This window comes from Echiichthys vipera, assembly GCF_963691815.1.
Source record: "Echiichthys vipera genome assembly, chromosome: 13".
In the NCBI taxonomy this organism is placed as follows: Eukaryota; Metazoa; Chordata; class Actinopteri; order Perciformes; family Trachinidae; genus Echiichthys; species Echiichthys vipera.
The window spans coordinates 27,898,320-27,912,958 of record NC_139838.1 but is presented as its reverse complement, the minus strand read 5'-3'; the positions used below and the strand labels follow the sequence as shown (position 1 = coordinate 27,912,958).

General features: G+C 45.0%; 1 protein-coding gene across 1 annotated transcript in view; it reads left to right on the top strand.

The window, feature by feature from the left end:
* The window catches only part of LOC310955513 (uncharacterized protein), a 13,775-nt gene extending 1,099 nt beyond the window's left edge, over positions 1-12,676 (top strand). Inside the window, exons 2-6 of the mRNA XM_083925341.1 lie at positions 2,632-2,760; positions 5,022-5,198; positions 5,454-5,629; positions 6,568-6,683; positions 10,910-12,676. Of these exons, the coding sequence (XP_083781467.1) occupies positions 2,632-2,760; positions 5,022-5,198; positions 5,454-5,629; positions 6,568-6,683; positions 10,910-11,090 (779 nt within the window). The 3' untranslated portion in view covers positions 11,091-12,676. The remainder of the gene's footprint in view (positions 1-2,631; positions 2,761-5,021; positions 5,199-5,453; positions 5,630-6,567; positions 6,684-10,909) is intronic.
* Positions 12,677-14,639: the final 1,963 nt, after the last annotated feature.

The following is a 14,639-nucleotide window of genomic DNA, read 5'->3' as shown; positions in this document are numbered from 1 at the left end:
TTATTTTATGCTTCTACTCCCTCACATTTATTCACTTTATTTAAATACTTTAGTTACTTCAGATTATTAATACAAAACATTATTAACAAGTTAAATAACAGATTGTTTAACAGGGGAAAAGTTTTCCTCACTTTCACGTCTTTGTCTTTTTATTTCCACAAATAAACCAAACAATCCATATTTTATTAATATTTTATTAATAATCAGTGGTGAGAAGTGTATTTACTTAAGTACAATCTTATAAATAAGTCATATTTAACACAGTGAAACATCTTGTTTACTGTCTTTTTATTTCCATAAATAAACCAAACACGGTAATTAAAGTAATTAAAGTAATTAATTTACATTTTAAATCATAAATAAATCATAAACTAACCCCGTCTTTTATCAGCTGCAGCATTAAAGTGATATTTACATAAACTATCAATAATAATAATGTTATTTTATAATATTCTGCAAATCGAGGACTTTGACTTTTTGTACTAAAAGGTTAAATATGTAGAATCTTTATTAAAAGCTATATTTAAGAATAACAATAATTATAATAATAACAATAAAATAATAATAACAACAACAACAACAACAATAATAATAATTATAACAATAATCATAATAAAAAATAATAATAGTAATTATATCAATAACAATAATAACAATAATAATAACAATAATAATAACAATAATCATTATAATAATAATAACAATAATAACAATAATAACAATAATAACAATAAAAAATAATAATAACAATGATAATAATAATAATAATAATAATGTTAATAATGATAATAATAATTATGATAAAACTGAAACTGACAGATTGACAGTAACATTAATGTTATATGTATATATATGTTACGTAATAATAAATGAACATATCCTTGAGCCTGTGTTTGGTTCCCTCTCGCTGCGTCTGCTTGATTGGATAATCGCGGTGCAGGTCGAGTTCCCACATCTTAAAAAAACTGCTCTGATTGTTTTTACACAAGTCCGGACAGAACCTGGAAACGCTCTGCACACAAAACCAACGTGTCTCTGTGAAACACACTGTTCATGTTGGAACGTGTTCGTTTGTTTTAAGGAGAAACTAAACGTGTGGAGAAGTTGGAGAGATTTTATCACACATTTAAATCTGGTTTGACGTAGTAGTTTGAGTGTCACAGTAAAGTTTAACGGATAAATATGGTGAAAGTTTTTTCTACTTCACCATAAAGAAGTCTGAGGCGCCCTCCCACTGTGCCTCCGTCCCGTGCCCCGGGCTTTAGGGTCCTTGTCCCCCCCTCCAGGCCCGTTTGTACTCACACTACCTGGGCCTCGGAGAATGCTTCTTGCTGCCTATACGTCATCACGCCGTAACACGTCACACGCATTGATGACGTCATGGCGATGCGTGGCTTTGTTTCCAGATCTTTCCGTAGACCTCGGAGTTTTTGTGCGTCTTGTCGACTGTTTTTGAATCTTTTCATCGACCAAATCTGCAGTAAACACTCCACCTCCGCATCACACCAACGTGAACCTTTCAGCGCCATTGTTTGAAATGTCCGCGCATGGTCCCTCCTTCTTTTTTCTACGTCCCAACAGGCGCACAGGAAATGACCTCAGAACCGCCGTAGGCCTCGTGCTCGTACACGTGCACACGCTCGTGCTCGTACACGTGCAAACGTGCTTTACTAAAGCCCACCTCTCCCAAACGGGCCGTGGACGGCAAGCGTGCCGCTCCTAGACGTGGTACGGTTGCACTCACACTGGTCAAAGGAACCAGACTTTACCTGTAAAACTGTTTGGGCACGAAAGGTCCTGATGATGAGGACATTAGTGGTGAAGTGTAACAAACATGGGGACACACAGGACTGAACAATAGTTTTATCCAGATTTCAATTCTCTACAAAAAGCCTGGTTTCATAGTTTCATAATGTGTATGAAGAGATGAAATTAGATTCCTTTATTAGTTTCCCAGTGGGGAGATTTAACAGAACACACAAATTAACAGTTAAAAACAGCTAAAAACAGTAAAAAGACAAAGTGGCGGTTGAATACAAACATCATAAATGAAAAGACTGGTCAACAGTGTGTGTGTGTGTGTGTGTGTGTGTGTGTGTGTGTATAAAACCAAACATAACAAATAAATCCATATATTTATACATTTACTGACTTATTTATTAATAAATGAATAAATCATGCACAAAAACATGTCTAAATGTACAAATTACGACTCGAAAAGCAGGAAACAAATTGGTCAAATTTGAACAGGAATGTTTGAAGTTTATACAAACTGCTAATTGCAAATCATCAAAGGGAAAATGGAAAATGAGAATATGTAAATCTTTATGAAACAATATTGTATCATCTGCATAAAAATGCAATTTGAAGAACTGATTCGGTTTAATGTTATGTAAAAAGTATGGGACCGAGGATGGAGCCCTGGGGCACTCCGTCACTGATGAGTGTTATTTATGTTAATGTTAATTTATGTTAAAAACTTAAATAGTCTCCTTAAACATTGGTATTTAAGTGACTCAGTGTTGATGTTATTATTATTATTTATGTTAATGTTTGTGTTATTTAGCTCTAAGAACATCTGTAGTCGTGTTTTATCTTTATTAACTATTTTCCCCGACGTTCCTCCTCCAGCTCACCGAGTCTCCCCAGTCAGACTGATCCCCAGGCCGAGCGGCCCCGGGCCCTACCGCCTCGCCACCATGTGCCTGGCTACGCTGTGTGCGGTCCTGCTGATCTCCATCATAGCCGTCACCGCACACTGTGAGTACACGAACTGTCAGACAAGGCATGTTCATTTGTGTGGTAACCAGGCGACACGTAGGTTGTGAGAATGTTTAGATTTTTCGATTTCAGAGCTCAAATGGTCTTAAAAGTAGTTGAGGGGCGGCAGTAGCTCGGCCCATAGGTGAGTTGGCTGGGAACCGTAGGGTCGCTGGTTCAAGTCCCTGTGTGGACCATGAATGGAGCGTGGACTGGTGGCTGGAGAGGTGCCAGTTCATCTCCTGGGCACTGCCGAGGTGCTGTTAAGCAAGGCACCGAACCCCCAGTGACTTGCTTGGGGCGCCGGTCACTGGCAGCCCCCTCGCTCTAACATCTCTCCTTAATTGTGTGTGTGTGTGTGTGTGTGTGTGTGTGTGTGTGTGTGTGTGACATGATTAATAATAAGAGTGAAAGAATTCAATTTCCCCGTTGCGGCAAAAATAAAGTAATGCTTCTTCTTCTAATTCTTTACTAAATGATGTGTAAACCCCGTGTTTCTGCTGGTACAACCCTCCCACGTGCACCGTCAGCACAGTCGTTTGTTCTCCGATGATGATCTGGAGGCACAAACGGACATTTGGAGAAACTAAACGGGAAGATAAGAACTTAAATACCACCAAGGCAGAAGCAGCGAATTCAAAAACTGCCGAATGAACAGTTTCAGGTTAGAAAGAGGATCCAGTGGTGTGAGCCTTGCAACACGGACTTTTCAGGCATGTTTGCAAGTAATATGACGTATTTTTAAGACTCAGTTGGTATGTGTTGAGTATGTGGGGTGTGTGTGTGTGTGTGTGTGTGTGTGTGCGTGCGTGTGTGTGTGTGTGTGTGTGTGTGTGTGTGCTGCTTCTGCTTTTAACGAGCTCGTTAGCTAAACCGCTGCCAGCTGAGTCAGAGTGCGACAACAGAGGCAAAGTGAAGAGAAGATTTTCAAAGTTTCTTCTGAATAATAGACAGATAATTGGACTGGAGATGAAGTTAAATCATATTTTTGTTGATTTATTGTTTATTTAGATCATTATTATGATTTGACAGTAAAAAAAACAACAATAAACAACATCCTCGTTGGTGTTTTGGAAGTAAAAACAGAGAAAACACATTTTAAATTGACCTTAAATTCATTTTTTTTCCTCATATTTGAGGTGGAGATGTACGTTATATTTCACTGTGTGATGAAATCAGTGATTCTTAAAGTAAAGGTGTCGTCATCTACTCGATCAGATGGTCGGTTTCGTACTTTTGTTAGTTTTTAATGTTTTTAAAACACAAAGTAACCGATTGAGCCGATAATAGACCAGAAACTCCGGCGTTCTTAGAGGTCATTTGCCATTTCCTTTTATTTCCAGTGTCTTACGTTGGAGGACGTGTGACATTCAAGATTCAAGAAGCTTTGTTTATTTATTTATCCCGAGGGAAATGATTGTGCAACAGTTTCAACACAAAGATGAAAGGATCAGAGTAACAATAAGCATAAAAACATCAATCAAATCAAAATAAATCAAACACAATTAACTAAATGTGACAGGAGCAACAGACATTGTGGTTAAACGCAGGTTTATACAATAAACAACAATACTCAGCGTGCAGTTTAGCAGCATGTTGAAATCAAACAAGTACAAACTAAAGTAAATATGCGCCTCATGTGCTTTTCCCACACGTGTGAATATGAACTCTGCTGCAAACAAAATCTGCGTCCAGGGACCGAAAAAGCAACTTGAACCAAAGTCACTGTTTTTGAGTCTGGTGGCTTTAAAGTCTGCACTTAATGGAAAGGTAAAGCTGTGAGAAAAGCGTTCATTTAAACTCATTTTTGGTTTCTAAAATCCATTTAGCTGCTGCTTCCGTCCACAGCAGAGCATCGTTTCACTCTCACGTCAGTCCTCCTGCACGCTTCTCTCCAAACGGGGGGCGTGCCGACCACCATCTGCTCTCCACCCGTAACTAAGGAAACATTTAAACAACAAAGAATGGCTTTAAAGTTTGTTTTAATAGTTGGTGCATCTATGATTTACTGATCATGGTTTACTGGCTGGCTCTGAAAGAAAACGATATCCTGACCTCCGTACTTACAGGCCCCAAACTGTGACAAACTCATGTTATTGATTTCTAAGTTACTGCACTTTGGACTGTGGATAAAGACTTCATAAAACCACACTTTGAAACATCTGAGCTGTTTTTTTGCCTCCTCTTCTTTAATGATTTTAAGTGACTTGATGACGTTTGCTTTGCTAACTGTCGCGTGCGTTGCTCCGTCTGTTCCACAGATAAGAATAAACCTCAGAGCGGCGGTGAAGCGACGTCAGAGGCGCAGAAGCAGACGCAGGACGCAGACCTGTCGGCTCTGACGGCCTCCGTCAGCAAACTGCAGCAGGAGAAGAGCCAGCTGCAGAAGGAGAAGGACGAGCTGCTGGCAAAACTGGCCGCCAAGACGACCACTAAAGGTACACGGCTCTTCATTGGTATACGGGTGTGTTTTGGTCACGTACACGTCGACTTTTAGCCCCTAACATAGTGCTGCTGTTACTGTATGAGAGTAATATGTGTATTTAAGACTGCGCTGTTGCTTCCCAGTCATAAAAAAACAGATTCTGAACATGAATGTAGGCCAAATTAATAAGTTGCAGTCAGATCAATAGCTGATTGGTTCAGAGATTGGCTCCTTAGTTGTCTAATCTTCTCTTGTTGTGGGTCATCAGCTCCTAAGGTGATCAAACCGACGACGCCGGCCCCCATCGTGTGCCCCACGGACTGGCATCTCTTCAACAGCAGCTGTTACTTCATCTCCAGAAATACGAGGGATTGGCCCGAGAGCCAGTCGTTCTGCCAGAGCCAAGGAGCCCACCTCGCCATCATCCACACGGCGGAGGAGCAGGTACAACACTACGGGCTGCGCGGGCGCAACACGACGATCGCCGCGCTGCCGTGCGGTTAGACCTTCTTTAGCCTAGCTCAGTTTTTTGCAACGGTGTCGGCCTGCGCCCACGGGAGAGTCCACCTCAGCCACTTTATCATCCCAGGTAGGGAACTCCATTTGCGGTCAGGTGCTCAACGTAAAAAAAAAACCACGCAAGAACACAGAAATAAAAAGTACAAAACTGTTTCCTCTGCGTGAAGGCGCTTGAAGAAGCACTCGTATCGCTTTTTTTAGATAATCGATCCGTCCTTCAGTTTCCTGTTGACTTGATTTTGTGATATCAGGAAGCTACGTAGCACGCACATGGACACAGAGAGGTGCGGCAGCGCGTAAATCCAGTAACCCCTCCCACCTCTGGTAGAATCAGGGATTTCTTATTCCTATGCGTATTAAAGACATCCTGAGGTAGACTATAGAACCTAAGTACTCTCCGTTTCTCTTTCTGCCTCACTGAGGAGGACGAGGCGTCTCCTCTGTTACGTGGATACCAGGAAACGACACTTGTTCGGTTGGAAAGAGTCAAATTTTCAGGGCGAGGGCTTGTTCACACACGCGTGTTCATTGCCGTGATAACAACGATGGAAACACGGTGTGAAAATGCGTCATGAATTAACAGAAATACGTGCAAATTGTGAAGAGTGATGTGTTTTTAACGACACTGAAGGAAGAAAAGATACCAGGCAGTAAAACACACGCTGCACCTGTGAGTAGAGGCTTTCGTTGTCGGGTTTAGTCCCTTAAAAAAACAATCATTGAAGACAATTTGGATTTTTGCAGAGTCGTCAGATATCAAACATCCTGTCTGGTGATTGGGTTGGGATTCATTATAATGCCAGCCGTCTCTACTGTGCAACAACACTTGAGCATTTCCTCTGTGTGTGTGTGTGTTTCCTCAGACGTTTCTGTGGAACCAGCTCCCCCGAGGCCACTGGAACGCCTACTGGTTCGGGATCAGTGACGAGCACACAGAGGATCAGTGGAAGTGGGTGGATGGCACCCCGCTGGTCGGAGGGTAGGTTCATGTCTTTCTCTACCCGTCCGCCTCCCGACACGTTCAGACTCCAACTGCGTCTGCTACACTGGCTCCTGTAACTCAGTACAACCTCATTTCTTGCCGATCTGTAACGTTTAGCTCGTGAAGGTGTAGTGCTCATGAGGAATGGTGCTCCAGAAAACTTAGGGCGCACCCACACTGTCCATCCGTACCGTGCCCCAGCACGTTTCACGGCTAAAGTCTGGTTCCTTGGACCAGTGTGAGTGCAACCGTACCACGTCTAGCAGCGGCATGCTTGCCGTCCACGGCCCGTTTGGGAGAGGTGGGCTTTAGTAAAGCACGTTTGCACATGTACGAGCACGAGCCCGCGCACGTGTACGAGCACGTGGCCTACGGCGGTTCTGAGGTCATTTCCTGTGCGCCTGTTGGGACGTAGAAAAAAGAAGGAGGGACCATGCGCGGACATTTCAAACAATGGCGGTGAAAGGTTCACGTTGGTGTGATGCGGAGGTGGAGTGTTTACTGCAGATTTGGTCGATGAAAAGATTCAAAAACAGTCGACAAGACGCACAAAAACTCCGAGGTCTACGGAAAGATCTGGAAACAAAGCCACGCATCGCCATGACGTCATCAATGCGTGTGACGTGTTACGGCGTGATGACGTATAGGCAGCAAGAAGCATTCTCCGAGGCCCAGGTAGTGTGAGTACAAATGGGCCTGGAGGGGGGGACAAGGACCCTAAAGCACGGGGCACGGGACGGACGCACAGTGGGAGGGCGCCCTAAGGCTGAAAAAAACAACCAGGTTAACATTCACAAGCATGTAAAGATGAAGTGGTGTGTGTGTGTGTGTGTGTGTGTGTGTGTGTGTGTGTGTGTGTGTGTGTGTGTGTGTGTGTGTGTGCGTAAAATGCTACCCTTTTGTCACGAGGATGTCCGTCTGCGTTTGATACCCTTGAGGGCTTTCCACTGTAAAAAAAAGTGCTTGTTTGTTTCCCGTTAATGCCTCGTGTGTCATTCTAGGTTTGTTACAAACACACTTATTTTAACCTCCCCCGTGACCTTTTTCTAACTCTGACCATAAAGTAGCTGCGTTTAAATTCACGTTAATCATGGGTTATTTGGAATGTGACTCTGAACTCTGGAGGGTCCAGACAAAATGGCCGTACGTGACGAGTTGAGACGAGGACGGGTTCGTGACCACCGGGCGAGGACAAAGAGTTAAAACTGTCGGCCCCTTCGTGCTGACGTCCACTGGCTCACCGGCGACTCGCTCTGCACTGCGGCTCTCTACTCGGGCCAGGCTCCTGCAGGACATCAGCCGTCATACGGAGGTGTTACGCGCTGATGTCGCCTGCCGCAAATCTGAACGTCACTCAAAATGTGAGAAGTCAATTTACAAGCTGTGCATCAAGGGAGGTATCACCAAACCTATGTAGATACATGCAAAATAAAACAGTACACCACCCAAAAGCCACTGAATCCTGCAAACGGTGCAAACGTGCACAATAAAGTCAGTGTTTAATGAGGACCAGATGAGACAGGACGTGAAATAAAGGAGACGGAGGAGTTTTGATGCGATCAACAGCTCATCTCTGCCCAAACTGTGAGTCCACTCCCCTGGCTCCAGGCTGTCTGGGACACACACACTCTCGGACAAACACCCACACACAGATTGAGACTGACCGTTGGACCTCTGTTTAACACTGAGCTCTCGCAAACCGTCAGACTTTGGCACAGGTTTTGGCCTGCGAGCTGCACACTGACGGCCAAACGAAGGGAGTCAGGTGGCCTGGAGGGGAAGATGCGGCCAGCGGAGGGAAAATGAACCCTGATAACTGCAACTTAGCACTTCCTGTTTCACAAGATGGTCCTCCCTGGGGTACAGGAGGTTTTTTTTTTAGGGAAATAATAAAAAAAAGAGGAAGTGAAGATCCTGAACTTCTGGATTTCCTGGAAAACTGTTGTTGACTGTTGTTGGTTAGAAACTTTATTATTAGCCTCACTAGTCTCCTTCTCCACAGCTCTGGCTTCTTTCCATTTCTCTGAAGCGGACACACCAGCGACGAGCAGCTCCGAGCCAACGGCGCTCTTGTAAAGGAGTTAATCTGGTGCGTGAGAGGGCGCTGGCTGGGGGGGGCAAGAATGCTTCATGCTGCCTATACATCATCACGCCGTAACACGTCACACGCATTGATAACCGCCGTAGGCCTTGTGCTCGTGCACTTACACACCATAGTGCTCGTACATCTGCAAACGTGCTTTACTAAAGCCCACCTCTCCCAAACGGACCGTGGACGGCCAGCTGGCTGCAGCTAGACGCAGAGCTGTTTCACTCACACTGGTATAACGAACTAGGCTTTACCTGAAAAACCTGTTTGGGCACGGTACGGAAGGACAGTGTGAGTGCGCCCTGAGTGTTTCACAAACTGCTGATCTACTGGGATTTTCACGCACAACCATCTCTAGAGTTTTTACAGAGAATGGTCCCAAAAAGCAGAAAGATCCAGCGAGCGGCAGTTCTGTGGGCGCAAATGTTGATGCCAGAGGTCAGAGGAGAACGGACAGACTGGTTGGAGCTGATAGAAAAACAACAGGGACTCAAATATCCACTGGTTCCAACAGAGGAACGCAGGAGAGCATCTGTGAACACACAACACCACCGACCTTCTACAGACAGGGACCAGCAGCAGAAGACACACTGACACACACCAGCAGGGGTGCCTAACAAAGTGGCCGCTGAGTGTACGTTAATGGTATTTCCCACTTGATCTAAAGCCCCAAATATGTCCTTGGTCAAACTGACCCAGAAGTGAAGGCTACCCCGGGGTTAAGGACGGTCAGCAGAGAGTTAAAAGCGCAGGACGATCCTGTTCCTGATGTGAGATAACAGCTGGATGGAGGCCAGGATCATGTGCTGCAAACAGCAGCTCCGAGCACAGTTATGTAACACTGCAGGTGACCCTGACCCCTGACCCCTGGAGAGAAACACGTGTGTCCTGCGAGCCTGAAGGAACACACACACACACACGTGCAGCTTTAAAACGCAGAGTCATCTTCATCTTTCCACTCTTGTGCCAACTCGGCAGATTCTCTAATAACCATCTGATTTCTCTTCCTCATTTCGAAGGTGACTAACCTCTGGGTCATTCCTCTTTTGCCCTCTACGTTCTTTCCCCTTCCTCTTTTCCCGCGGAGATGTTTTTATCCTCATGTTGCTCTGGCTCGGCTCTGCTCACTGGCTGATGTGTGATATTTTACCTTTAATCCCTTTTGTACTCTTAAGTCTGCAGCTTTTCTTTGGGGGTTGAGGGTGTTTTCTTGTTTCTTTGGCACCGCCTGACCTCTGCTGCTCTAATCTACGACGGCGTGTGACACCCACGTATGAAAAAAGACATATATGGACCCTGGGGAGGGGGTCATTCATTCATTCATCTTCATCCTCTTGTCCCTGTCGGGGTCGCGGGGGGCTGGAGCCGATCCCAGCTGACATCAGCGTGAAGCGGGGTCCACCCTGGACAGGACGCCAGTCGTGTCTCTGTTTATAGAGGGAACGTCTCCACAGACACACAGATGTGAACACTCAGCAAAGAGGCAACGAGTGCTTTCATTTGTGGGTCACATGATCAGTCGCCATTGTTTTAACTCACTCTGTGATAGAGAGGAACTTAAAAGGACACCGTGCAGCGTTTAAAGTCATTTATGACTTCAAATCAACATCCTCATGTATAAATAAGTCATCTGCGGTGTCAATTACCTCTGCCAACACTCTGACTCATCCTCCTGAGCGAACAATACCTCATCTGTGTTTCCATAGGACGGTGAAGCTCTACGGAGGCTTAAATGTCCTTCGTTCTATAAACAACTATGAACGGCCTAGAGGGACTTAAAGCACTCGAGGTACCGGTGAGGTAGGAGCTCAGCGGGACGCGCTTGTCGCTGCCCCGGCAAATTTGAAAGTGTGCACTGCACCTTTGTTCATAATGCAAGATCACGCTTGTGCCACGCCACAGGAGAAGGAGTCCGCGCAAAGAGAATTAAACAGGCAACGTGACCGCACCTGAAGGCCACCGTAGCTTCTGCGGCACGCTGGGAAAGGGAGGGTGCAGGGAGGGGTGTTCAGTTGGTGCAATCTCTAACTCACCACTAGATGACGCTAACTCCTGCACACCGGATGTAACTCCTGAGCTGTTTTGTTGTTGATCCAAAAATGTCTTTTCCCGCTTTTCTCTCTGCTCACCGTAGTTTCTGGGAGGTCGGCGAGCCCAACAACCACATCGACGAGGACTGCGGCTACATTGTGAAAACGCAGGTGCTGGAGCGAGTGCCCGTTCGGAGCTGGTACGACGCCCCCTGCAGCATGTACTGGCCCTTCATCTGTGAGAAAGAGATGGGCGCCGGCGCCAGCACCGCCATCCCGCACTAAGACGTCGGCAGCGCTCCGATCGTCTTGAGGAAAGTTTGTCAGATGTTTGTTTTCTTTGCTGGGACTCAGAGGGCTGATTATATGTTTCCACGTCACATTTACCTTCACACGTTACTCAGATCTGATGCAGTTCACCCGTTTGCTAAGTCCCGTCTCCCGTGGTTACTGTGTTTAGGTTTGTAAAGCTTTGACACCCTGCGACAAAGATATGTTAGAGGTGACCCAAAGGAAGTTTGACGACAAAACGCATTTGAGAGAAACTGCAACGAGAATTTTGTGGAAATTTTGGAGAAATGAAAAATGAAGATGGCGTTAAAATCACGGTAAAGCGCCACACACTTAAATTCACGTGAAGGAGGAACAGCGCTCTTGCACAGCACGGTAAAGTCAAATATACTCCTTTATTTTAAGCTAACGTTTCGTCATGACTCTGTCGATATCGGGCCGGTCGTTGGACCATAACCATGTCGACAAACGAACAAACAGACGGACAATTAGGGCGCACTCACACTGTCCTTCCGCACCGCGCCAAAACCGGTTATTCAGCTAAAGCCTAATGTGTTTGACCAGTGTGAGTGCAACCGCTCCGCGCACAACTGCTGCCAGCTGGCCGTCCACGGCCCGTCTGAGAGAGGTGGGCTTTAGTAAAGCACGTTTGCACGTGTACGAGCACGAGCGTGCACACGTGTACGAGCACGAGCTCGAGCACGAGGCCTACGGCGGTTCTGAGGTCATTTCCTGTGCGCCTGTTGGGACGTAGAAAAAAGAAGGAGGGACCATGCGCGGACATTTCAAACAATGGCGGTGAAAGGTTCACGTTGGTGTGATGCGGAGGTGGAGTGTTTACTGCAGATTTGGTCGATGAAAAGATTCAAAAACAGTCGACAAGACGCACAAAAACTCCGAGGTCTACGGAAAGATCTGGAAACAAAGCCACGCATCGCCATGACGTCATCAATGCGTGTGACGTGTTATGGCGTGATGACGTATAGGCAGCAAGAAGCATTCTCCGAGGCCCAGGTAGTGTGAGTACAAACGGGCCTGGAGGGGGGGACAAGGACCCTAAAGCACGGGGCGCGGGACGGAGGAACAGTGGGAGGGCGCCCTTAAAGTCCAGCTGTGATTGAACCTTTTCTATCAAAACTATAATCGAGTTTATTTTAGCAGGGAAATAAGTTTTATAGGTAAAAGTGACGAACGCTGAAATGATCGAGCATCAGAAGAATCAGCTGTAATAAACCGTGTGCCTGTGTAGACGTGCTGTTCCTCTCACAACATCCATAATATCTTTAATTTTTTACATGATTTAGTTTATTTTTATAAATCAGGGATTCAAGAACACAGAACTATTAATGTTCCCACTGTTTTCTTTACGTGTGAAACGGGATTTTATCAAAGAGAAGTGTTTAAAACAGATCATATTAAGTGTACAGCACGTGACGCGTGATGGTAGTCGAGTGGGAGCGTTCACAGTTTTGAATTTGAGACGTTAAAGTTGATTCGATCTTTTTTTAATGCAACATGAATCAAACATGTGGAGAGATGCAGAGCGTGCGTCCTGTGGATCTTGTAAATAAATAATAAAATCATTATTTTGTACCTTTTAATGTGTCTTTTGATCGTCCCAGTTTTCTTTGCACATCATCTTCATCTCATCTTCAGCCTCTTATCTGGGGTCAGGTCTCGGGCGCAGCAGCTTTAGCAGGGGACCCCAAACTTCCCTTTCCCGGGCCACATTAACCAGCTCTAACTGGGGGATCCTGAGGCGTTCCCAGGCCAGTGTGGAGATCTAGAGCGTGATCACACTATCCTTTTGAATGCGGCCAAAACCGGTTTTTCAGCTAAAGCCTAGTACCTTTAAGTAGTGTGAGCGCACCCGCTCCGCGCTCAACTGGGGCCAGCGGACCGTCCATGGCCCGCTTGAAAGAGGTGGGCTTTAGCGGAGCCGTTTGCACATGTACGAGCACGAGGGTGCGCACGTGTACGCGCACGAGCACGAGCCCTACGGCAGTAGCGTTATGTCCGCCTGTTCGGACATGTAAATAGCGTACATTTAACAACAACAACAATGGCGGTGAAAGGTTCACGTTGGTGTGATGCGGAGGTGGAGTGTTTACTGCAGATTTGGTCGATGAAAAGATTCAAAAACAGTCGACAAGACGCACAAAAACTCCGAGGTCTACGGAAAGATTTGTAAACAAAGCCACACACACGCGATCAATGCGTGTGACGTGTTGCGGCGTGATGGCGTATGGACAGCAAGAAGCATTGGCCGAGGCCCTGGTAGTGTGAGTACAAACGGGCCTGGGGCGCGGGGGGGACAAGGACCCTAAAGCACGGGTCTCGGTCCGGGAGGATAGTGTGAGCGCGCCCCTAATCTCTCCACCTGGTCCTGGGTCTTCCCCGAGGCCTCCTCCCAGCTGGACGTGCCTGCAACACCTCCCTAGGGAGGCGCCCAGGGTTCATCCTTACCAGATGATCCTGAACCACCTCAACTGGCTCCTTTCAACACAAAGGAGCAGCGGCTCTACTCCGAGTTCCTCACGGATGCTGAACTTCTCCCCCTCTCTCTAAGGGAGACTCCAGCCCCCCTCCTGAGGAAACACATTTCAGACGCTTGGACCCGCACGTCTTTGCACGTCATGAAGTGTTTTATCCAGCGCTGCTCTGAATGAACCCGACTCTCTCCACATGAGTTGGTTCCTCCTGCTCCACTCGTCCGTCTTTGATCGCTGCACAGCAAAGTTAAAGCTCTTTTGTCACTTTTAATCATAAATCTGCTCTTTTTCTCTTAGATTTGACACTTTTAATCATAAATCTGCTCTTTTTTCTCTTAAATTTGTCACTTTTAATCATAAATCTGCTCTTTTTCTCTTAAATTTGACACTTTTAATCATAAATCTGCTCTTTTTTCTCTTATATTTAACACTTTTAATCATAAATCTGCTCTTTTTTCTCTTAGATTTGACACTTTTAATCATAAATCTGCTCTTTTTTCTCTTAAATTTGACACTTTTAATCATAAATCTGCTCTTTTTTCTCTTAGATTTGACACTTTTAATCATAAATCTGCTCTTTTTTCTCTTAGATTTGACACTTTTAATCATAAATCTGCTCTTTTTCTCTTAAATTTGACACTTTTAATCATAAATCTGCTCTTTTTTCTCTTAGATTTGTCACTTTTAATCATAAATCTGCTCTTTTTTCTCTTAGATTTGACACTTTTAATCATAAATCTGCTACTTTTCCTCAAAATACTTCCTCCCTTCACCTATTTTTATTAATTTTTCTCGTACTCGGACCTTTTACGCTGTCGTATAAATCAATGTATCAAGATATAATCAATAAGAAATGGTTAAAAATACAGAAAACAGGCATTAAATATTAATATTACACAGTTTATAATTCATCATTTGTTATTTAGGAATAAACAAATACTGAGAGACATGAATCAAGTGTGACTTAATTGAATAAATGAATTATAACTTTATTAACCATGTTATGATGTTTGTTGTTGTTGTTGTTGTTGTTGCTGCTGTTGCCCAGCAG